General features: G+C 35.1%; 1 protein-coding gene across 2 annotated transcripts in view; it reads right to left on the reverse strand.

The window, feature by feature from the left end:
• The window catches only part of THRA (thyroid hormone receptor alpha), a 246,977-nt gene that overhangs the window by 23,348 nt on the left and 196,600 nt on the right, over nt 1–27,029 (reverse strand). For both annotated transcript variants that reach the window (XM_085874009.1, XM_085874010.1), the window contains one exon: nt 26,477–26,682. In XM_085874009.1, the coding sequence (XP_085730135.1) occupies nt 26,477–26,682 (206 nt within the window). The remainder of the gene's footprint in view (nt 1–26,476; nt 26,683–27,029) is intronic.

Genomic DNA, 27,029 nt, shown 5'->3' on the forward strand with positions numbered 1-27,029 from the left:
GGACTTGGCCCTCTAGTGTCCACAAAGGTGTATAGTAGGAGGGAGTGAAGGGACAACCCATTGCTCCCATGGGTATTATCTGCTTAGTTTTGTCTTTTGTAATTCCTGTGAATAAAATGAACCTAAAATCTCTTCCCCTTCCAAATCATATATCTTATAAGTCCAAGGAACCGTATCTATTACATCAACAATTTTAAAAAGTTCTTTCATCCATCGTTTAGTATAACCCTTTTCAAAATGAGATTTCCACCTATATATTCTTACGATATCACCAACTTTGAACTTAGGTTTTCTGACATTAATCTCTTTTTCATATTTTAATTTTGTAAATGTTTCTGATGGTTTCATATTTGTTGACGTGTGAACCGTGTCATTATACTTATCCACAATATCCTGAATAAAAGATGACCATTGTTGTGAACCGAGTTGTGTGAATTTTTTATATAGTCTCTCTTTTAAGGTACGATTAAAACGTTCAACAACTGCCTTCCCTTCATTAAAGGTACTGTATAATGTAATAGTTATTTTTTAGAAAATTCATAAATGTCTTGTTATAAAACTCTCTACCCTCATCAGTCCACAATTTTTGAGGTTTTCTCTTACTTTTATTAAATATCTGTTGAAAGGCTAACATAAGAGTATTACCTGTTTTGTTTTTTAATGGTACAACCCATGCGTATCTACTCCTCAAATCAATAACGGTTAAAGCATACTTGTACCCTTTATCATTATTGAGTTCAATCAAATCAGCAGACCAGATATAATCTACTTCCTTGGAATAAACTTTCCTTCTCTGAAACTTTGTGAATATTGGTTTATGTAATTCATCAGCAAATTGCTCTTCAATCTTAATGACATCATTAGAGCCTATAAGTTTTTTGAATTTCCAAGTCCAAGTTTCAATTTAGCACTGATCATCTTTTTCACAATGAACCGATCAACTTTTTCTCTCAAGGTTGGATTTTGTATCAGAGACAAATTATACAACATTTCTCTATCGGCTTCATGCTTTTCTTCCAACGTTGTGGTATTCCCATAATCAATATCGTGTCTCATGCACACTTCATCAACTCTATTGATTGGTTTACTCCAGGATTTAGGATTGTCTGCCTCATCTAATCTTTTATCCAAGTTTGTGCCTGGACCACAGAAAGAATACCCTGGAAGATGTAATTCCCCTGGTATTCCAGTAGTTGTAAATTTACTTCCTGATAAAAACTTTTGTATATCTCCTCCGAGTTTGTGTTTGGAGATAAATAGATTTTTTTTTGAACCACACACCGAACATATACCTTTTTGTATAACCCTGTTATTTTTACTTTTAATATATGAAATATTTTTAATATTAGTTTTCTTTTTACATTTGAGACAATAACTCATTTATTTATGAGAAAAATTCCTGCAGAGTGCAAAAACCTTTTTAGTTTCCAACATGCACATTTGAATCTTAATTTTTAAAACATAAAGAATCCTTAGGAATGCCTTCACTCTCTCCTCCATTTATTTAAGAAAAAAAAAAAATGAAAAACTTGAATTAAAATCCATATCTTGTCGATGCCAATAGTCTTGCCGGAAGTATTGCAAATAGACTTGCCAATTCTTTGTTTTCCTCCTCGGTGGGTTGTTATTTTCTTTAATACCCCTAATCTTTTTTTAATCTCACTGGTTTCCATATTTTGACATTTATTCATTCTCTCTCTTTCCTCCCTCTCCTCCCTCTCTCTCTTCTCTCTTTCCTCCCTCTCTCTCTTCTCTCTCTTCTCCCTTTCATCCCTCTCTCTCTTCTCTCTTTCCTCCCTCTCTCTCTTCTCTCTTTCCTCCCTCTCCTCCCTCTCTCTCTTCTCTCTTTCCTCCTTCTCTTTCTTCTCCCTCTCCTCCTTCTCTCTCTTCTCCTTTTCCTCCTCTTCCCTCTCTTCTTCAACTCCTTCCTCATCCCTTATTATCCTTGAATCGCTTACACCCCATAGAATATCATACATATATTCATCAGGATTTCTTGTTATTCCTGTATCCAAAATAATTTTTTTACAACAGGAAACCAATAAAATTTCTTTTGAATTTCTAAAAGAGCCTTACCTTTTCTTAACTTTATAATTTTTTCATTATTTAACATTCTAATTAAATCTAAAGTTGTCGGTTTATCAACATCAGCATAATGCCAATCTTTTATTGAAAATACCTCATTCTTATGTTGTAGAACATATTTATTAAAATACCGAATACCCTTTTCTTGAAGGTATGCTTGGACACAGAAATGATAATTTTCTTGAAGTCTTCTTGCTGTCATTTATGTATTAGAAATATATGTTAGAATAATATTATGGCACGAAACACCTCCCCATCTTCCCATAGTTAAATCATTTTGTATTTCCTTACTTATTATATATAATCCTGTTTTTTCTGTTTTCATGATATAAACAAGGGCAAAACCATTATTATATTTACCCTTATTAAATTCTTTTATTTGTTGTTTACTAATCGTGGCCCCACAAAACTCATTCTCGATACCAAGTGGATAATATTCTTCCTTACGAGACTGATTTAATTGTTCCAGGTCTTCGAGGTTAATTTTAAATGACCAATTATACCCTAAATCATTCATATCATACCCCCATTGTTCTATTCTCATACAAACGATACGTCCTTCTTTATAAAAATTTATTTTAATTTGAACTGTGAATTCTGTATGACCTGGAGATAATATCAACACTTCTGTATCTTTGGAATACACGGCCGTTTTATTTAAGGATATATATTGTGATAAATCGCTTAATCTCACCAAGTCATTCGCGTCAGTCGGGCTTGGATAATTTTTTCATTTATAAGCATTTTTCATGTTAATATTTTTGGTTATATTATATTTATGTCGTTCAGCCTGTGCCTTTGTGTAATAATTTGATAAATCAATATCCAGTTCTTGAGATACACCAAAGATAGAACCATCTTTACCAACATAAGTCATTTATATTAGATTAAAAATAATATCATAAATTTTTTTATTTTTGTTGAGTTGAAATAACACATATAGACATAATTGACCACAACACTTGGAATTGAATTCTTGGACTTGAAATGTTTGATAAACACCATTCTGTAAGAATTTTATGACTTCAACAGGTGGTGGAAGACCAAAACTATCAAAATAATATTTGTCTTGACTATTAAAAATACAAACCCAATGAGAACCGTTCCCATTATTATCTTCGAAGTTCATAATAATATTCTTTGTATGTTGAGGCAAGTTTGTGAATTCATCTCTCATACAAATAACCACATTATGAATTTTTAATTTCTTACAATATTTGACAAGTTGTAAATTTGATGTTGTATTCTTTCCAAATTCTTTAAACCACTCATCAATGCTCATTTATTTATTAGAAAGATATAATCCATTACCTCTTTTCGTTAATTTTACACCTGCTTGTGCAATAGAAGAAAGCATATCTCCAACTAACAATCTCGCTTTATCAGGCAGACCTTCAAGTTTTCCAGCAAAATCTACAATTACACCACTTCCACTAATTTGTTTCTCCAACTCTTTGTTATGTCTTTCCAATTCTTTTTGAGCCTGGAGTTGAGCCTTCCTTTCGTTGGCAGTTTTCACTGCTGTTGAAATACCACCCGTCAATGCTCCAACCGCACTTAAACCAGCAAATAAAGGAATTAGAAATGGGAGAAATCCTCCACTCGTCTCTCTTATTGAATATTTTTTCAACATTGGTTTTGTCATTTTAATTTTAAGTGAGCCAGTGTCATTCAAGATTTTAACGTGTTCTCTTGTGAGCAAAACATCAATTCTTACTGCTCCTTTTCTCTGAATTGTATTTACGTTAATCGTACAAGGCTTTTGATTTTGAACACAAGATGATAGTTTATGAAGATTGATTTGATTAACATATTCCCCAGTTGGTACTTTGCCACTCATTTATTTAACAAAAAATTATGTGAGACTAATCATCACACCATTATCTGTATTAATCTGTAATTATGTTTCTTCCAAAAGCAAACAATATGTATCAACTTCTTCACTCTCTCCTCTTTCAATGTATAGGGAAGTATCTACTCGATTAGACTTTATAGTTTCCTTTTGAGCGCTCAGGTCAAACGCATAGATTGTATACAAACTTTTAAATGCTGTCATATCCAAAATAGGCTCTTTATTTCCATTACTTTCACACACCTTTTGGTAAGACTTGTATGCTTCAGCAAAATCATTTTTTTCCCAATTAATTTCCAATCTATCTCGTGGATAAAATGTTCCATCTAGAGAAACGCGAAGTTGTTTCACCTTAGCATTATCACTCAATGCATTATTCTTATCAGTCGCAGTATCACCATCTGGCTTTTTAAAAATGATCCACAGATATCGTGGCTTTCCTTCCAGAACACCCAAATTCCATGTGTAAGTGGTTTGGTTGAGTTTAACGTGTTGACATCTTCTTTTGAGGTATGATACACTGAGTGGTTTCTTTGAGTTAAGTCTTCTATTCAACATCTCTTCTGTTTTAAGATTAGGAGTATATTCACTGATATACCAACTCATTTCCTCAATTACAAATTTATTCTGTTCACCAAAAGAACTACCAACACCAAAAAGCAATCTATTTTCATTATCATTCCTTTGTAGTTGAAATCTAATTTTAAGACCATACAGAACTTTATCATGATCACAAAATCCAAATATACCTTTAAGAGGAACTGCCACAGTAAAACTATTTTCTGCTTTTGTATCATCATTATACATTCCTTTCCTTTGAGTATATCCAGGGTCTGTGTTTGTTCCCGTTGACATATCAGGAATAAAACCTTCGACAGACCCCTTTCCCATTCTATCACTGAATGTATAGAGTGTAAATTTCATCATTTCAGATACAGCAGAGACATAATCAACCGCTTCAACTTCTTGTGTTCCAATATACAAACGCACACTATCAAACATTTTCCAGAAGAAATCATTTACAAGTGTAGCGTTTGTGTTATTCCCAGCCTTAGTGAATTTAAATTTACACAACAAGAAACTTTCGGAGAGATTCAAATAGGTTTGTTGATTATTTATTTCAAAACTTTTTGTACCATTCGTATTCCAGTCTGTTCCAGTTATTGCATTTACCTTGAAGTAATCTTCTTTTTTAGTGGAGTTTGAGATAATAATAGTATCATCCAAATCATAGATACTATCAATTGCTTCCATACTTGTATTTATTTAGGAAAAAAAGATGTTAAAACTTTTGAAACCCTGATCCAAGTATTTGAATTATTTTCTGTCGTTCTTGGGGGGACAACTGAGTTTTGCCTTTCTTAATTTCTTTTATTGCTTGTAATTTATGAGATTCCTTCTGGGCATCTTTTATACTCTTTACAGCACCTGCTACCTTTCCCACAGCAGAAGCAGTTGAACCAATTAGATCTTTATGTTTAAGAATAGTTGAACCAATACCCATGAGAGTATCAATTATCCCATCTCCTCTAAATTGATGTCCAACACCCCTTTGTCTCTTAGGTTTATAGTATCCTCCACCAAGATACATACCTTCACCCTTGTAGTATGGGGAAAGGAACATCCCATCCCCTGTAATTATTTTATATTTTCCCAACTCGTGTTTCCTCACAATAACCATCGTATTTATTTATTGGAAAACTTCACGTAGGTGAATTCTGATGGATATAACTTCTCCATTAAAAGAAATCATACGATTATCTTGGTCGGTTATCCTAAAATTTACTCTGTGTATGGTTTTTCCTGACACAGGGAGATAAACCAAATTTTTGGGTTCCATATTGAATTTATAACCAATTGGGGTTGAGTATGCGCTGAATGAAAATATTGTATTTGTTTTTTTCCATCATTATAAGCACCATCAATCAAATCACAGTGAATTAACACCGAATTTATTCCTGAGGATATTTGAATGACATTATCACTGTAAAACGTCCCATTAGTTTCAATCTTTTTTGAGGAGAAACCCAATAACTCTCTAAATGAATTATCAATTGTGAAATCAACCTTGTAGTTATTTTTAACTTTAATCGTTGATTTTGAAGTATGTTTTTGAATGTTTATAACAATATTTTTTGGTTCATCACCCTGTTCTTTCATAAGACGAGCAATTTCGGAAGATATTTGAGAAATCTCATATGCTCCGGGTGAGACTGTTATCGTTTTGTATCCACTTCCCGGATTATAACTAAACTTGTCATTTTTCTCGGTTATATTAAATAAGGTATTATAAGTTTCCATGGACAATAAAGATGCCTCATATTCTTTTGTTGTGTAAAGTTGTAGTGGGTATGGGAATGAAGATGTGTGGTCGCTTGTTGTGAAATTGAAACTAAGGATTGTGCTTCTCATCTTATTTAATATGAGATAAAATGTCTTTATATTGATATTTATTAATTATTTTCATGTTCATCAACTGGTCTAAAATGGCTGATGCTTCATTAAAGCAATTGTTATTTCCAGCCTTCTTACTGCCGAACAACAATAACAGTCTATTAACTAATTGCGATGGGTCATTTGGAAGAAAACTAACACCTGAACCAAGGATACTTAAAGCCTGAATAATGTGTTTCTCCTTCTCATTCTTCCTACTTTTACCAGAAAGAATATCCCTATAATTTAGAGTGTTCAGCAGATCAATATATACTCTATCATCATTATTTTCCATATCCAATGGTTTATCAATATACTTTGATTCATCGCTCACAGTTGAACCTTGTCTTCCATCTTTTGTGAGAAGAAACATTAATCTCGGAGTTAGTTTAACAGCTGGTTGAGCAGAACTCAAGAACCTTAATTCATCATTAAATATCAATACCTTTTCTTGAACAAGATGAAATATTGCTGGTTGTTCTGTTGGAATGAGTCCTGCTTTGGTTTTTGAATCCGCTGAATATTCATTGTTTTGAAGAGTATTCACAATATAATCAGGGGGTCAATTCATCTCTTCCAGTTGTTGAAATAATTCTTCATCATGATATTCTAATTCTCCAATATGCTCTAATTCTTCCTCCGTCATTTTACTGAAATCTTTTAACATTTGGAGCTTTCTGGGAGTATATTTTATTGTGGGAACTGTGGAAACATCTATAATTTTTTCTTGGGAAGTTTTTAAAAGTGGTTTAAAAAATTTCTCTTGTTTTCTTTCAAATGCTTCTTCACCCATTAGTTTTTGTCTGCGTTTCTTCTTTATGTCTTCCTGTTGTTTTACAACTTTTGAAACCAACTCTTGATGTTCCCTAAATCTTCTTGCTCTTTCTTTCGCATCCATTTATTTATTGAAAAATATCATTTAATATCTCATCTTGTTTCACAACAATATATTTATATTTTTCAGTCGTGTGTTTCATGTAATCCCCAAATTCCTTTTTACTACATAATGTAGAACAATTGTCTCTCCAAAAATTGTTTATATCTATTGAATTTAACTTTAATAAAATAAAAGTATTAGCATTGTTTCTGATGGAACGACGAGGAAGTTGAAAGTACGATTGACTAAGATAAATACAATTACAAGAAGAATGTCTCCCTCTTGTGTAGTAGCTGTCCATTACCGATTGGTTTCTCTCATTAACACAATTATCAAAGATAACGAGGTTCTTTTTGGATTTATCCAAATCTTGGGGAGACGGTATATCATCCGTATTATCACTCAGAATACAAGTTATCGGTTTTGATTTCTTTTTACATCTCTGTGTATCACAAAATAGTTGTATTATATCTTCAATGTTAAAATCATTTAGGTTTTTTTGAAGTTTAAATAAACCGATTATATCTTCTTTTAGAAGACCAGCATTAAAACCTTGTGAGAGTAGTTGATACTCTGGTAGAAAACTCGACTTTGTGAAAATTATTAAATTATCATAATCTAAAAAGTTGGGAGTGAGGAGCATCTTTAAAAGTAAGCAGGTTTTACCACATCCACTTGAACCAACTATGAGGCATCTTAATGAATTTGGGAGATTTTTATGGTTGTCAAATTTTATCTTATTTTCCCAAATGGGTAAAAAAAATCATTCATTTATATATTTGAAAAACAGGTTATTTAATTTATTATTGGCTTTTTTAGAAACTCTATATTTTATCCTAAGTTCAGGTTTAATTTCAAGATAATCCATTATTTTATTTATACAATATCTTGTGTTGATATTTCCCTGAAAATTACATCCATGAATAATATACAACAACAATCCTTTGAACATTTCTCTTATACGTTCAGTTTCTTCCCTTGTAAGGAAAGGTGTGTTATCACTCTCATACTTTACATTCATTTCTCTAATCAATCTTGTAAAGTAATTCATTTTTGGTGTAAATCTAAAAGAATTATTTTCCTTTTTATATTTTTTATTATCATTAATTAGAAGATAATCACAGAATATACATTGTTTATAGGCTTTTGACTCTGTGTTTAATCCCCGTCTTTCACACGCAGGACAATTCTCAAATTTGTCATATGGAGAATCATGGAATTCAAGAGGCTCAAAATCGAGTAAACTATTCATATTTATAAAGTAAAACTTTACTTAAACTGAAATTCATCTTCGATATCATCTTCGATACTTTCAGAATCATCTATACTTTCATAACTATCATTTGAACACAAACTCTCGGTGTCATAACTATCATTTGAATGCAAACTCTCGGTATCATAATCACTCTCATAATCTTCAAAATCTTCAGTTGAATATTGACTCATTTAATTAGTAGAAAAAACATTACCATCGATATCTACATACATTTTTTCATTAACAGATTCAACTGCTACATTTTTTATATTAAAGGTAATTTTAAAATGATCCTTAACTACTATTGAACGAAATGTCATTTCACCTGATATATTAACATCCTTTATTTCATCAGGATTTATATCTTTAGGGTTGTTGAAAAAAATACAAATTTCTCCTTGCATATTACAGATGGTCTTATCTTTTCTTTCTAAAGCTTCACCCATAAGGTTTTTATTTTTTGATACCTTTTCTTGTTTCATTGCTTTTTCTAGTTTTGAATATATTGCCAGAAGGAGAGGAGAAACTTTTGTTAGAGATACCTTAATTGATGTTCTTCTAGGTATACTAAAAGCCCTTCCACTGAAGGAAATTGAAGAACTCATATTATTTACCATAATTGTTTTTATCCAATAGTTGTTATATTTATCTTTGTTCAATTTTACATCCTTGACATATTTCTCAGTATCTTTAACAAATGAAGAGATTGATTGAAACTTGTCTTTTGTGTCTTGAAACATTGTATTTATGAAGTGAAAAAGTTGGAGGATAAAATGGTTTTAAGCACAGATTCACCTGTAAAATAAACGAAATTTTCATCAAGAAAATTTTAGTTTAAGCACAGATTCACCTGTAAAATAAATGAAATTTTCATCAAGAAAATTTTAGTTTAAGCACAGATTCACCTGTAAAATAAATGAAATTTTCATCAAGAAAACTTTAGTTTAAGCACAGATTCACCTGAAAAATAAACAAAATTTTCATCAAGAAAATTTTAGTTTAAGCACAGATTCACCTGTAAAATAAACGAAATTTTCATCAAGAAAATTTTAGTTTAAGCAAAGTTTTATTATATAAATATGGTGAATACAACGTACTGCGATGTTTGTAATCACGAATATAAACATTATAGAAAACACCTCCGAACCAACAAACACACATTTAATCTATTTCATAAAATATCTCCTCTTGAGTTGGAAAGAAAATATTGTGATATCTGCTCAAAGGATGTTTTGAAGAGTAGTTATAATAGACATCTTCAATCACAAAAACACAAGAAAAATGAGTTTAAAGTAAAGGGAGACTATTATATTGAAAACACTGATGGGGCATTAAAAGGGCATATAAAAATAAGGATTTTTCAATTTGGAGAACCCGGTCCATCATCAATGGTTGAATCAATTGAAATAGTGAAACCTGATGTTGAAAAATTTATTAAAAAGACATTAAAAGAAATGAAAACTTTAAAGTTTTATATGGGAGTGAAAATGAATATGAAAAGACAAGATGAAGAACAAACTCCTTAAATGAGAACAGATCTTCATTTTATAACATCATTTCAAGATTTTTTGAATAGTGGGGTTTATGAAGAACTATCAAGACAAGAGGAGGATGTTGATAATACAGTGGTAGGAAGTGGATTCAATATTTAAAAAATCATCTTTTTAGATATACACATTCTAAAATCAAACCCTCTTAAAGCTTCTTCTTATATTGAATTACCAAAAGAAATAAAACGAAAGAAGGCAGTTGTTAATATTAAGAATAATGATAATAAATGTTTTCTCTGGTCTGTTCTTGCTCACTTACATCCACCAAAATGTAATTCAGAAAGAGTAAAACAATATATGAAATATGAGAATACCTTGGACATTAAAGATTTTAAATTCCCAATGCCACTAACAGATATTCCTAAATTTGAGAAAAAGAATAATCTTTCTATTAATGTATGTGGATTAACGGATACAAACAAATTTCAAATATTAAAAATTTCAAACAACTATAAAAATTAAGAAACACACATTGATCTTTTATATTTTAGTGTTAGAAAGAATTCACATTACACATACATCAATAATTTATCAAGATTAATCTCTTCTCAGGTATTCAGAACAGCAAACAAAATATATCCTTGTAAGCGATGTCTTAATTCATTTCATACAAAAGAACGATTAGAACAACATTCAAAATATTGTAGTAATCATAAATCAGCTCTAATTACAATGCCTAAACCTGGTGAAAAGATTTCTTTTGAAGATTATAATAAATCTATCATGCACCCATTTGTGATATACGCTGATTTTGAGTGTATCCTTAAAAAGAGAAATACTGCTTCTCCTAATCCAAAAGAATCATATACAAATAAATATCAAAAACATATTCCTTGTGGTTTCTGTTATTATATCAAATCATCTGTTGGAGAAAAGTATAATAAACTTGAACATTATAGTGGAAAAAATGCTTCACAAGAGTTTGTAAAACGATTAGAAAAGGATTGTATAAGACTAACTAAATTAATGAAAGAAACAAATGAACCGATGAAATTAACCAAAGAAGAAAAATTAGAATTTAGAAAGAACAATATCTGTCATATTTGTGAGGAGGAAATTGAGGAGTCTAAAGTTAGGGATCATTGTCATCTTACTGGTAAATATAGAGGTCCCGCTCATTCCTGTTGTAATCTTAATTATAAATTACCTTCTTTTATTCCAGTATTTCTTCACAACAGCGCCAACTATGATACACATCTATTTTTAAATGAACTTTCAAAAACACCAGGGAATATTTCTGCCATAACAAACACAAGTCAAAAGTATATTTCATTTACAAAAATGATATTCACAAAACCTATAACTCGTATTTGGTTTCTTGATTCTTACAAGTTTATGGGAACACCACTAGCCAACCTCGCATCAAATCTAAGCTCCACGGGCTCTTTTCCAAATCTTAATTCATTCTTTCCAAAAGAGGAAATTCTAACTAAAGAGGAAATTCAGATTAAAGAGAGAATTCAAAGTAAAGAGGAAATTCTAATTAATGAGGAAATTAATGAAGAAATTCTGACTGAAGATGAAATTCTAATTATACAGAAAATTTGAACAAAGAATGAAATTCTAACTTAAGAGGAAATTCTGATTATAGATGAAATTCTGATTAAAGAGGGAATTCTAACTGGAGAGGAAATTGAAACAAGGAATGAAATTCAAAGTAAAGAGAAAATTCTTACAAGTAAGGGAATTTATCCTTATGGTTATATGGATTCATTTATGAGATTTAAAGAAACACAACTTCCTTCAAAAGAAAGTTTCTTTAATAACCTTTATGAAGAAGAGATAAGTGATAAGGAAAATAAACACGCACAAGAAATTTGGAAACTATTTAAGATAAAGAACCTTGGAGAATATCATGATTTGTATCTAAAAACAGATGTTTTATTGTTAGCTGATGTGTTTGAAGCTTTTAGATCACTCTGTCATAATAAAAATTGTTATGGATTAGATCCTGCCCACTATTTCACAGCTCCTGGTTTAAGGCCCGGTCACACCTTGACGTTTTAGCCAACGTATGCCGATTTTTGAATTTTTATTCTAAAACGCTGGCACACGTTGAATACGTTATGGGTAAGTTTTGATAACATTGAGAGCACGCTGAAAAACACTGCCATATGTCGTTGTATGCTGGCTTAAAACGTTGTACTTTTCGGTTGTCCTCAAATTTTTTCATGCTTGAAATTTCACGAGTATGCCGGCGTATGACTCACACGTTCCGCTACGCTGGCCACAAGTTGTATGCACGGTCTGCGATCGTTGACAGACGTCAACACATGCTACTTGTAAGTTAATCATAAGTTGAGACACGCCGAGGTAATGTTTAGCATACCCGAAACTTATTTCTAACCTATGATTAACGTGTTGTTGGCACGTTACGCGATCGTTGCCACACATCGACAGACGTTACTTTTAAGTTACTCATAGGCTGAAAGACGTCGGTATAATGGATCGTCCTTGCATCAGCGTCCACGGCCATGGCCAGGACACTTATTTGCAGCATTCTTCAAACTTTTCTTCGGCATGACGAGGATGTTCACACTTCGATGTCTAGCTTGGCTATGATTCCAATTGTCCATCGGCAGCGTCTATTTAAAATAGTCGAGTTTGAGCGTTTTAACACGTTCAGAAGAAACGCTTCAAATTTCAAAACCTCAGCGTCAAAAAACAAAGGCGAGTGACAGCAATTTAAATCGTTCATTGTAAACAATTAAAATAGCTGAGTGGTACCGTTTAAAAGTCATTGAGTGTAAAAAAAAATCCAATTGTTGAGTGCAAGCGTCTACTTTCAATAGTGGGGATTGAGCGATTTAGCATGTTCAATAGAAACGATTAAAATTTCCAAGCGCCAGCGTCAAAAAACAAAGGCGAGTGACAGCAATTTAAATCGTTCATTGTAAACAATGAAAATAGCTGAGTGGTACCGTTTAAAAGTCGTTGAGTGTAAAAAAAATCCAATTGTTGAGCGCAAGTGTCTACTTTCAATAGTGGAGATGCAGCCATTTAAATCGTTGAGTGGCAGCCTATGAACCTACCCATGGACACGCGGACGCAAGGACGATCCATCATGACCCACACCCTCCCCCTCACACTCACCTACTACTGCCAACATGAACAAGCTACTACTACTACTAATACTAATACTGATACTGATACTGATACTGGTGACATGGACATCGACTCAAAAAGGAACTCGAAAACACTGTTGGGTCCCCTTTTATGAGCAGCATTTTTATATACCAATTCCCAAAACCGCTGGGAACACGTCTTTATATGGCAGTTGTAACCTAGAAACACGTTCATTTATTTTTTTTTTTGTCGACCGGAAGACGTCATTGGAATACGTCTACATACGTCGATGTGTGTTGGGACTACGTAAAGAATTGGTTCAAAGCACGTCAAGCATAAGTTAGAAATAAGTTTCGCGTAAAAAAGACATTACCGCGACGTGTTTCGACTTATGAGTAGCTTATAAGTAGCGTTTTTGGACGTGTGTAAGCGTCCACATATCGTGTGTAAAACTTATCCCCATCGCATGCGGAACGTGTGTCATACGCCGAGTACGTCGTAAAATTTTGAACATGTTTAAAATTTCTTGACGTACTCTACTTACTACGACATATGATAGCGTACTTTAGCGTTGTACTCACGTATACCAAACTTACTCGTACCGTATTTGACGTGCCCCAACGTTTTAGACACATTTTTCTTCGGTCGGCATACGCTGGCAAGATCGCCAAGGTGTGACCGCGATGTTAACACTTCCATTTCTACGGCAGTTATGATTCGAATCGTTGTGCGTCAGCCTTTTAATAGGCTACGTCACGACATCGTCGGCGATGCGTGCAACGTGCTATGCCGAAGTTAGACTATCGTTGGGCATCGGTTGTGTAGGCCGACAACAGGTTCAGCATTCGTTGGTATAAGTTATCTATAACACAACGAAACGTTCTGTGTCCATTACTAATATGTTATGCATACGACCAACTCGTTATAAATACGTCCGAATCTTAAAAAAAAACATCAAAAGTTCAACGTCAGCCAGCGTTTTACATACATTTTAATACGTTGCCATCGCTGGCTAAAACGTCAAGGTGTGACCGGGCCTTTAGCTTGGAGTGCAATGTTGAAAATGACAAAACAAGATATAGATTTAGTCAGTGATGTAGATATGCTTTTGATGATTGAGAAGTCTAAGAGAGGTGGAATATCACAAGCATGTTCAAAAAGATATGCTAAAGCAAATAATAAATATCTTCCAAATTATGAGAGTGAAAAAGATAGTAATTATTTGATGTACTTTGATGCTAATAATTTGTATGGATGGGCAATGTCTCAATCTCTGCCTTATGGTAAATTAGAGTGGGTGGAAGAAAAGGATTATGAAAAGGCTTTGATGAATATTGTTATTTCTTCTCAAGAGGAATTGAATGAGGAAGAAGAAGGTTATTATTTTGAAGTTTATTTGAGGTACCCGAGTGATCTTCATAATAAGCATAAAGATCTTCCTTTTGCATGTGAGAAAGAAACCCCAAAGAAAGAATGGTTAAGTGATTATCATAAAAGTTTTAATATTAAAGGTAAATCAACAGAAAAGTTATTAACAACATTCTATGATAAAGAGGGATATGTTTTGCATCAAAGGAACTTGAGACAATATTTATCTGCTGGGTTGAGAGTAGCTAAAATTCATAGAGTTTTAAAATTTAAACAAAGTCCTTGGATGAAAAAGTATATTAAATTCAATACAGATATGAGAACAAATACAAAAGTAAAATTTGAAGGGGAATTCTATAAATTGATGAATAATGCTGTCTTTGGAAAGACAATGGAGAATGTTAGAAACAGGCAAAACATTAGATTTGCAACATCTTGGAAAGAAGCTTCGAGATGGATAAATAAACCAAGTTTTGAGAGAGAAGAGGTTTTTTCAGAGAACTTTTCTGCTATTCATATGAAAAAGGAAAGTATTGTCATGGATAAACCAATTTATATTGGAACAGCAGTTCTTGATTTATCAAAGATATTGATGTATGATTATTTGTATAATGATTTAAAGAAAGAGTATGGTGAAAATGTTTCTTTGTTGTATATGGATACTGATAGTTTTATTCTGGATATAAAAACTGACGATGTTTATAAAGATATGAAGAAAAACATTGGAGTATATGATACAAGTAATTTTAGTAAGAAGAGTGAGTTATTTTCAAAAAAGAATGAAAAGGTTATTGGTAAGTTTAAGGATGAGTTGGGTGGAAAAGTAATGAGTGAGTTTATTGGATTGAGAGCAAAGGCATATGCTTATAAGTATGGTGATCAGATTGATAAAAGGTTAAAGGGAATAAAGAAATATGTAATAAAGAAATCAATAACTTTTAGAAATTATTATAATTGTTTGATGAATAAGAAAGAAGAATATAGGAAAATGAATACAATAAGAAGTTATAAACATAAGATATATAGTGAAGAAGTAAATAAAAAGGCATGAGGAGCCTTTGATGATAAGAGATTTATTTTAGATAATGGAATAGATTGTGTTCCATATGGATATTGTATGATAGAGTGTATAAAATAGATTGTGTTCCATATGGGTATTGTATGATAGAGTGAATAGAATAGATTGTGTTCCATATGGACACAAGTTTTAACGATGGGAAGATGGGTTAGGGTTTTTAAGGGCTACCGCCGCGTTTTTCACAATATATAAATGGTCGAACCAAGTATTAGTCAAACTAAAGAGTGGAGAAAATCTCAGTCTTGGTATATAAATGGAAAACATAATGAATGTGAAAAATATCAAATAAGTCTTATTGAAAAAATATCTAAAACAAAGGTAAATAAAACAAATATGTGAATCAATTTAAAAACCAATAAGTTAGAGGATGTAAAGAAAATAATAAATATCTTTGAATGGACTGAAAAAATTTATGGTTATCAATTGAACAATGGAAAAATAATTTACGACAATCTCAAAATGATATGCAACTCAGGAGGTGGTCAGATGAGATCATTAGGAGAAGCTTATCATTTCGTAATGGCACAAAAGGGGTATCTTAAAAAATATAAAGATTCAAATGTTTTGTTTTTCAATATTTTAGATGGGGATTATTGTGCAAAGAAAATTAAACTATTGAAGGAATTTGAGAATGAACAAATGTTTATAGGTTCAATGAGTGAGCTAAACAATATGCATTGGTTATTTGATAAAGAGTGTCCCGAGGCTTAGACGTTTCAGATATTTCTTTAGAATCACCTTTAACAAATCTTTATCTTGTTGTGTGGGTTATTTGAAAAAAGTGTCCCCAGGTTAAAAGGGGAGACAAATAAATATACCTTGGGATAAAAAGGGGATTTATTTTTTCGGGAAAAAAAAAGAAAAATTCATGGCTGAAAATCCCCCATTCATTTACATGGGGAAAAGTGAGCCAGAACCAGTATTCTTACCCTAGTTGCCTGTTTTATATCTGGCAATATTGAGCGTATGACGTCAGTAGAGTAGTTCCAATATGTCGCCGCCCTTAGAAGCATGCACCAGGGAGGAGCAATGTTCTGTTATTTGTTTCTTGGAAAGTGAGAGTGTGAATCCCAGTGAAATCCATCGCAGAATGAAAATGCAATATGGTGACGCATGTTTATCGCTGCGGCAGGTGCACAGCTGGGAGAGGAAGTTTAAAAGTGGAGTTTTTTTCAGTTTGGGTGTGAGTTGTCTCGACACCCACCTTGCAGACACTTTGTGGAACCCCAGCATGTTATGAATTATATGGTGTGCTGAACCATGGCTAATGCTCAATTCAGAGACCACTTCATCCAGCGTAATGAGACGGTTTTCCCTTAACTCATGCACTTAAGTTGAGCACGAGCTCTACTCCTGCAACCATTTCTGGTGTCTCGGCTGTGTAAGGCCGGCCCGAGCGAGCAGCGTCTGCCACACTGGACACTCTGCTTTTAAACTTCCTGTCCCAGTCGAACACCTGCTGCAGTGATAAACATGCATCAACATATTGCATTTTCATTCTGCGATGGATTTTACTGGGATTCACCCCCTCACTTCCCAAGAAACGGATGACAGAATGTTGCTCCTCCCTGGTGCATGCTTCCAAGGGAGCCACCATCTTGGAACTGCTCCACTGACATACGCTCAATGCTGCCAGGTCTAAAACAGGCAAAATATGACTCTTACCCATAGATACAACATATGTCATCTACAACTACACATATTACATTCTCAAATTTATATCGGCATTTTAAGGTTACGTTTTGACTGCCCCTCGTAACATTATAATTGTATCATAAAATCAGGGAGAGGGACAGCTCAGTTGGTAGTGAGCTTTCCATGGAGCTGTTCAGGGCCGATATCCAACAGAGTTAAACTCAACTACAAACTGTTCTTATAGTACAGTGCCAAAATAATGACTCCACTGGACAGCGTGCTGATGATGAGGTCATAAGTATGCTGTCCTGTGGATATGTACATATGTACAGCTGGCTGCCTCATTTGCATTTAGGCTGTGGACATTATAGAACCAAAGCTATCTCTTGAAAAGAGTAGGTCATTGCGTACCATACCCTAACCAAATTCTCTCATTGGTATTAGCTGCATAATAAACACTCTCTGCAGTATATGAGAGTGTTGGAGTGTGGGTGTGGCACAAGCATGGTGCCATTGTATGTTAGTTTGGGTGTTTGCCACTTGGTGTCACTGTGGGCATGTTTCACTGTCCTTTTCATGCCTTGGCAGTGTTTATGGCCGCTTCTTGAATAAACTTGGTTTTTGCTATCAGAAACCTCATTAGTGTTCCCAGTTGATCCTCTTTCCTGTTGGCATGGCGGCAGCATCATCTGAACGTGCAACCTTTGATCGGTGAGGTGAACTATTTCTGCTTTCTCTTTGAACTTTTGGAGTACTCCCAAGATGGCAGCAAACCGGGCTCCCAAGCAGTGGAGCTTCACAACGCATGAAACGATCACATCTTTCCAGAGCTGGTGACAAAAATCTTCTGTACACTCTTTCCCTTGATTCAAACATTTCGTATTTCCTCATCAATGGTCTCACATGGGAAAATAGCACTCACCATTCACTCCTCCAGACCCGTGCAGCAATGGAGATGGCATTCCTGCAGCTGTGCGATGCACTGCACAACAAAAGGTGGCCCACTTGGACCTTATGCCGAGCCAAATATCCAACTATTGTCTCATCATCTCCAGGAACTCCATTGTGAAGACCTTTACATCTCTTGTCTCTATTTGGCAATGCATTCACCTCCATTTCGGATTTCAGACATCTGGGGCTCATTTCATAGATCTGGACTTAATCGAGCCTTCTTTTGATGACTGCCCAAAGGATTTTTTTTTCCAAAAACTTATGGCCTTCTCAGAGGGAAAAGGTAAATATGATCACGCCATTGTATGTTAGTTTGGGTGTTTTCCGCTTGGTGTCACTGTGGGTGTGTTTTCCTTCTCTTTGTGTTCTGGCTGCCTTGGCCGTGTTTGTGGCTGCTTCTTGATTAACCTTGGTTTGTGCTTCCAGAAACCTCGTTGGTGTTCCTGGTTGATCCTCTCAAGTTAGTGCAGAGATGAAGGACCAAATGGCCTTAACCTGTGTTTATTGCCTTGCCTCTATAATCCAGCCAATAATATGTTTTTGCTGAATTAAGGATGAGTTCCAGGGAAGCTCTATGTCCACATCATCAAAAATACAATCATAAGGCAGACATCAATACACTTCACAGATTTCCTCCATTGATGTGTGACACATTCTGAAGTTAATGGAGGGATGAGGTCAATCAGGTGAAGTTTAAAGCGTGTTCAACCACCGGCTGAGGATGTGGTGTTGATGTACCACGCTTGGATTTTGTTCCAGAGGATAGCAGTAAGTTGAGCATTTGTTCGCATGTTTGAGGCACAACACCAGCAGGCTAATAGAGATTAAGCATGTGTTTCCTTGTATTTTAGCCAAACATTAATTTAGCAAATTTGTTTTAGCAATTAAAATATATCTTTTTTCGTTAAAAAAAAACAGCATTTGGTCAAAAATCCTGCCATATTTGTGTTCCAAATGTGGCGATGGCTCTTACAAGGGTTCTGAGGTCCAATGCCAGTCAATGCTTTAAGTTAACATTTATACAATCTCACCAACTTTCTGTGGCTGAAATGTTTATTTCCTGCGTAATGATTTGCAACAGCTCACCTTACCATTCTCCAACAGTACCTCCCCATATCCATAAGCCCTATACCGTAAAGATGGGCAAAAATGGCCATTTTCTGGGAACAATAAACTTTCCAGGTTTCAACTGAAGTCCCACAACATCCAAATTGGTCATGTATTATTACTCCTTCATAACTGCTTAGACAAAATCTTGCAATTCTCCACAAAACACCATCATCGAACAACTGTCCCCAGACAGATATCAACCAATTACAAAAGAAGGTCCACCTTTACTTCCCCAAAGCATCTTGGGATGCACATTAAATGCTGTACAGAAAGTAATAGCTCCCACATACACAATCCAGAAAAGGTAAAAAAAAGACCATGAGGACTCAGTTTCTCCAAGGCACTCAAGACACCCACATTGACTGATAAAAACAACTTACATTTACTTTTTATTGCCCTTTTTCAAAATGCTTCATTATGTTTTACTTAGAAATACTCAGTACTGTACATCGCTTTTGAATGTCATCATGGTTTGCACACATTGACCCACCCTGTTGCTTGCTCAGCAGTGTGTTGATTTTGCACACAGTTCAAAGTCAGACATGTGAGCAGTTTCAACAATGTTACCTCTTCAAAGAACCAAAGATAAATTGCATCACAAGAACTAGGATAACACTTTTATCAAACCTTAATCATTGAAGCAGATTTTGTTGTATTATTTTAAGATTTTACACTCACTTTTGCATCTTTTGTAAACAAAAGTGGTTTTTAATTTTCTAGCCAAGTTGCTTAAATAAGGAAGAATCCCATTTCACCGGCTACTGGCCATCACGTCCTTTGCAGATGTAGTGGAGGCAACACTGCCTCAGGAAATCGCTGCATACTTTGCTGCATACAAAATACTCAAATGGACGAATAACAACATTCCCTCGAGTGCTTGCAACCTTGGCATGCTCCTCAGCCGCCTTTGCCATTTTAACTCAAAAGCAGCTGCAAGAAAATGCAATCTGCCATACTATAGTATTACTCACAACAGAATGAATGCAATAGGGTAATGGTAAAACCATCATCAAGTGGAAAGACCTTTTTGGAAAATTAAAAATCCCACATCGATTGGTCAAACAAGACAATCTAGTGCACAAGTTTTAATATATGACCATAATTTCTTTGCTACACCTGTCCACTGTGATCCAAATTTCATGGGCTCAGTGAAGCATACAGAGCTCTCGGAGAAAATTGAGCAGTTCTTGTTGAACTTCCAAAAGTTTACAACCCCCCCCCCCCCCCACCAAGAGTTTTCAAAAGCAAAGTAGATTCCAAAATCAAACGAAATAAACTTGTGCAGTTTATTACCTTCAAATCTGTTACATGAGTCTCTGTTACCTTTCCAAGATGCCCTGCAACTTCAGCTTTGAAAAGAGTTGTTTTTTCCCATTAAATTCACAAGTGATGAAAAACTGAGACCTTCACACGTTCATGTATCGGACTAAAATAGCAATCCAGGTTACAATAATGCAGATATATTTATGACAAGAATGCAGGTGATTAGAGAATACATATGGATGTGTACATACATGTATAATCTCAGAAAACGTCCCCATCCTCATTTTCCTGAAAGGATCTCAAACCGAAATAAAAATAAGAAGACGCTTAGCGAGCACAGAGCTGTGGCAGGAAGCTCAATGGCATTGGCCTTGAAGTTAGAGTTTTGGCAGTGGAGATACAACTAATAAATGAGACCTGCCAACCTTTGAATAAGGAACAAAGTAATGTTTGTTTGAAAAACATGAATAGTAAAAAATCATGTTCAAAAAACTAGTAGGCCTGATAAGTTAACATCAACATATTTAACACAGAGCAGGTACATTCGTTTCGTTCACTCTTAGCATTGGTTTACGTCCATTCGCTTTTTTGTTAGGGGCGACATATACAGCATGTTATGTACATAAACATGGCAACATTTTATGTCCCTCCTTCTGCTGTCTTCCATATCTGTTTACACCACTTCTCACCATGATCCCCCTTCCAACCTTTTCCCAGCTCTTCCAACTCCTCCCACATTTTTCTCAATTTATTTTTCCACCTTTAGAACACACTTCCCCTCTCTCCCCCACTCCTCTATCCATACGTACATATTAAATAATTGTCCCCTTTGTCTTCATTAGGCTTTATTCACAACTTCATTCGGAATATGTTCATAAATTCCTGGAAATGTTCGACATACAGTATGTCCAGGGATTCATCATACATATCCACAACTTCACTTGACCTGGTCAGCTTATTTAGTCAACTTTAAGATGAAGCCTCCCTCAACGTAGTTCATTCTGTTTTACTCAATGCTATTTGATCGTTCTTTGCAATCTCATCTCACCATCTAATCTTTGGTTGAACTCTGTTTCTTCAAAGGTTCTCTCAAGGTTGCCACTTTGTAATTCTTGTTGTCTTTTCCTATTGCGACATGTCCAGCTCAGGTCCATTTCGTTATTTCAATTGTAACCACAATGTCAAGGAATTTTGTTTTCTGTCTGATTTATCATGTATCCATCCATTCCCTAGTGTTTAATTCATGCTCCTGTGTTTTGAATAGGCAAAGTGCTGTTTCTCTCCAACTAATTGGTGCATAACCCTCTCTAATCATCGCCATTTTCATCCTTATAATCTAAGCTGGTAAGGAGTCTTCACATCTCGCGTTGACGCTGCTAGTTTCAGCAACATCACATTATTACCTCCGCCACCGAATGTGAAGGAGGTTATGTTTTCACCCCTTTCTGTCTGTTTGTTACTTGCGAAATCGAAGATTTTTCAAGTATATTAGTTAGTCGATTTTGTTATTCTGTCTGTCTGTCACTGACAGGACACAATTTTAAACCGATGCTTTCACGAAACTTCGCCACGCGGTAGAGTTTGTCATAAGTGAGAAGCCTATTGTTTTTGAGGTCAAAAGGTCAACATAGGCAAAAGGCCAGCACACTTTTCAAATTACTAAAATCCTCAATTTTCATCTGATTCATGAGAAATTTGGAAAGGATTTTCATATCACCTTATTGAATTCAACCAGCCAATTATTTTTGAGGTCAAGATAGACCAAAATGTCAACATAGGCCAAAGGTCAACAACTTATGTAAAACTTATAAAATCCTCAATTTTCATCCGATTGACTTGAAATTTGAAGAGGATTTATATTTCAGGTCACTAAATTCAACCACCCAATTATTTTTGCAGACAATATCAACCAAAAGGTCAACAACTAAGGTGGTGGCATTTCTAAAATCCTCAATTTTCATCCTATTGAATTGAAATTTGAAGAGGATTTATATTTCAGGTCACTGACTTCAAATAGACAATTATTTTTGAGGTTAACATGGACCAAAAGGTCAACAACTAAGGTGGTATTTTTAAAATCCTCAATTTTCATCCTATTGAATTGAAATTTGAAGAGGATTTGCATATTTGGTCATTGAATTCAACTACCAATTGATTTTTGAGGTCAAATTTATTTTCTGGATTTTACAAGTATCGTGCTCGGCACAATGTCTTCTTGTTTGTTTGTTTGTGTGGAGGATATCTCAAAAAGTGGTCAATGGGTCCGAATGAAATTTTGTGGACAGGTTCGGTGTGTGACAAGGACGAACTGATTCGATTTTGGAGAATATCCAGATCCGGATCTGACTACTCTAATTTTTTAAGTGTTTCTTCACCATTGAGAGATCGGGCTAAACTAATATATCGCACAAAATCGCAAAAAGTTGTGGACGGATTCGGACAAAACTTGGTGGACCGGTTGGGAGTGTGACAAGGAAGAATTGATTCGATATTAAGGAAGTAAAGCTGCATCCGGATCTGGATACGATAATTATTTAATTTGTAAAGGGATTCTTCACCACTGAGAGATAGGGCCAAAAACGATTTAGTTCTGAATAGCATGATATTTTTAAAAAGTAATGGGACCGATATGTTCTTGTGGATCAGACATTACGCGGTGGAGGTATGCGTTCCACCAAGTGCCCTTCTAGTTGTAGACTGCAGCTAAATTGATCGACTCGATGAAATAAGATGAATCCGTGTCATTCGACATGATAATTTGAATGTCGTTTTGTGCTGTTTCTTTAATATGTCCCTCATGCTCTGCAGTGCACTTGAGTTTTAATAAGGGCCAGGAAGGTATACTCTGCAATGTTTGGACATTTTATGTAAACAACATGGTTATACCAATGATATTTTGAGTGCTCCCTCGAGCCAACACAGCATTTTCATGCACAACACCAGAAAATCGAGCTTCAGCTTGTTAAACAGCAAGACAAAGTAAATGCATGTCAATATTAGAAGTTGTACACAAATGTTGATGAAGTTAATATAAGATTGTGACATGAAAGACACTTCGTTATCTCAGATATTGCAGTTTTTGTGGAAAAAACAAAAGGGCCATAAAAACCAATACATTTATGGAGACCATATGTAGGGGATTACAAGAAACGGTCATTCTCAGAATGGACCTTAAATTTTGTTGGAATTCTAGAAATGAATACAGAAAATGCGGTGGTGAATCTATCAACATATCATAAGATGTGGTATCACCCTAAAGGCCTAAAAGGACAATAAAGCCACTTCCAGGAGTCTTTCTTTGCAAAAAATTAAAACCCAACTTAACGAAAGAGTTGTGATCGAAAATCTTAGAAGGTCTACAAGCTGTCAAAAGCCTTCACCAACCTGTTAAATGAATGAATATCATCAGTATTACTTTTTGATAGATGTGAGGGGGGATTATCTAGACTTTTCAAAAAATGCAGACCCCATTTTTTGTAACTGTATTGTGAAACCCCTCCAATTACATTTAAACATTTACAACAGACCCTGACATAACTAATCACTCAACAAAACTTGTTTCTACATTTCGAGGTTGAAGGATGCTTATTCATTGCACCATGCCATATGACACCAGCAATTACTACAATGCTGAAACACTTACATGCAGCTGCTCTTTCTTGGTATTCCACAGAATGCAAGGCTTGCCTGACATTGGAATGATCCCGCTAACTCATTTGTATTGTCATATCGTGGAGGTTTGACCAAGGAAAATGTTGCATCTCTTTTGTTTAACAATTCATTGGAGGGTTCTCTTCCCCTCTGAGAAGATTTTCATTGGTCTGACATTGATATGGACCAGGTTGGTGTTGCCTTGAGTCTTCCACTCAATGATAACATTCTCATCAGCTAATTTTGGAACAGCAAGGATGGTTGAAATAGTCTTGATGGAGAGAGACCTATTCTCTCAGCTAATTATCATTCCTCATTGGAAATCTTTTAATTCCTTCATCTGGGATACACTGTACTGAAACTGAGTAATGAGATTGTTCTCGAATGACTTCAACAGTCTTTGTTGATAAGTTTCATTGCCTTGAAAAGCAGATACACATGTTTGCGATCCTCATAACTGTGAAAGGGCACCCCATGCCATTTGGTAGGATAGAGTGTATGTTGATAGTCATCAGAGAATGCTGATTGTATAAAGTCAACTGTTTTGATTCATCTGTATCAAAGTAAAAAAGAGAAAATGTCCTACAATCTCAGTACATAAAATATTTGTGGGATAATTTTCAGCTAATTTGTGAGATATATTTTCACTGGAAGAGGTTTGGGGTAATAAATAAATATTTTTTCAGGTTTTTGTAACAGTAATGAGTACAAGACTAAAAAATGCACTCTTCCTTGATCAAAAGGGGGTCTACTTTTCAAGGCAGGCAGCATATTTAAACAATGGGATTGTAAACTTGGTGATGAAGAAAAGGATGGACAGCCAAAGAGAAGGCCAAATAAAATCTTCCAGAAAACCATGGTTGAATTGTTAAACTCTGCCGGTACTCCCATGCTTGTTTGTTTTTCAGTCAATGAACGACGATAAATATAATTTATCTCACTGATTTATGTGGCTATTTCCAACTAGCTTATTCAAGGGGATGGGCGACATATAACAACTCCAAGCCAAGACTGCGATCCAGCTGGGTCAGAGTGAAAAGTAAATGCCATGTGAGCAAACCTGTTCCTTGGGTGGCCTCTGGGCTTAGCAGTATGAAAAAAAAGCAACTCCCTGGACCTGTAACTCAAACATGTCTGTCAATCATTTATTATAATGAAAGCATGATGTTTTAAAAACAACACATATTTGAACTGCGCTATATACTTGTTCAATAAAATATAGAGTGAGTAAATGTTCTTAATTCTGAACCGTCAATAATAATCAACCACAATGGTATTGGGTGCTGTCCAGATATTATGTAATGCGATTTCTGGAAATTTTAGACACAACTGCATCCTCTACCCTCTCACAATACTTGTAATGCTGCCCCCCCCTCATCCTCACTCCCCCTCCAACAACTCCCCTTCAACAAAAGAGGGCATGAGAAATTCAAGTTTAAAAAATGATCACTATGTTATTGTTAATCAAAAACTGTTCTTATTAACATGAAAAAGACTTGTTCACAGAATCAGAGACAAGCAATGTGAGTAGCAAAGCAAGAACGACAACTCAAAGCACATTTCAGAGCTTAAATAAAGAAATACATTTAAAAAACAACTTTCTTGCCTTTGTTGGCTATGATGGAATGTGCACCCAATCTATCTGTCTCTCTGTGTCTCTGTGTCTCTTTGTCTCTGTCTCTGTCTCTCTGTGTCTCTGTCTATTCCTCCTGTTTTTTCTCCCCCCCCCCCTCCCCCTTCGTTTTCCCATCAGTGAAGCAGGGTGGTATTTTCTCATTAAATAATATATGGACAACCTCTTCACTGGTCTCAGCACCTCATCAATAAATCCTCAGAAAAACCTGAGTTTATAATACAAATGGAATGTACTCAAATAATACAAAGTGCACACAATACAAATCATGTGATGAAAAAACACACACACACACACACGCACACACACAACTTTGAAGACTTTGCAGATTAACTCACGGAGGTGGATACTTTGAGACCTGGTGAGTCTCCATTCCATCTCCTGAAACCCACCAATGTGTGGAGATGGCAGCCAAAAACAACTTATACACACACACACACACACACACACACACACACACACACACACACACACACACACACACACACACACACACACACACACACACACACACCATCGAATTATAATCCTACAATATAGAGAATAACCATCCAGACCAAAAACATATTTCAGTGATCTTTTGGAGACGCAGATGAAGATATAAACCGCTATAGAGAACAAGGTACCATATAATGCTTTGATCCGTGTAGTGCTCGAGATCATACTCACCAGAAAACGTCGGCGTTGCTTCCACTGGCTGCCCTGGGCATTGGTGGCACGGTGCGCTGCCGTCGCCAAGGCAATCAGCTGCCACTCTTCAGCCGATGGTTCTGTTGGAGCTTCCACGTCACGCTGCAGTTCGTGACGTTTACGACGTTCACGATTTTCAGCAATAAGATGTCGTTTGGCCTGCCGCTTCTGTTCGTCCAGAACCACTGGCAGGATGATGAAAAAGAATGGGGTGAGATAATGGAACTCCCATTGAATTATCTATTTTTATGTGCACAGACAGCATTATTCTTCCTGCATAAACGAGTCATATAAAGCAGATGACAGGGCTGCCAAGTTCCCATCTGCATTGCCAGATGTCCAAAAATGTGTGCAATCCAGAAACCAGGACACGTACTATGATAAAGGTCTGCCTGAGTTATGCCACTTACAGAATTGAACTGTAAGCTATCTTTATCATCACGTACTGATTAAAATTTGTGAATTTGATGGTGTGCAGTCATTAAAGGATGGAGTAAGTTATAAGCCTTAACTTAGTACATCTCTATTTGCA

This window comes from Eptatretus burgeri, chromosome 3 (genome assembly GCF_056783735.1).
Source record: "Eptatretus burgeri isolate ZD-2024b chromosome 3, Ebu_testis_v1, whole genome shotgun sequence".
Classification (NCBI taxonomy): Eukaryota; Metazoa; Chordata; class Myxini; order Myxiniformes; family Myxinidae; genus Eptatretus; species Eptatretus burgeri.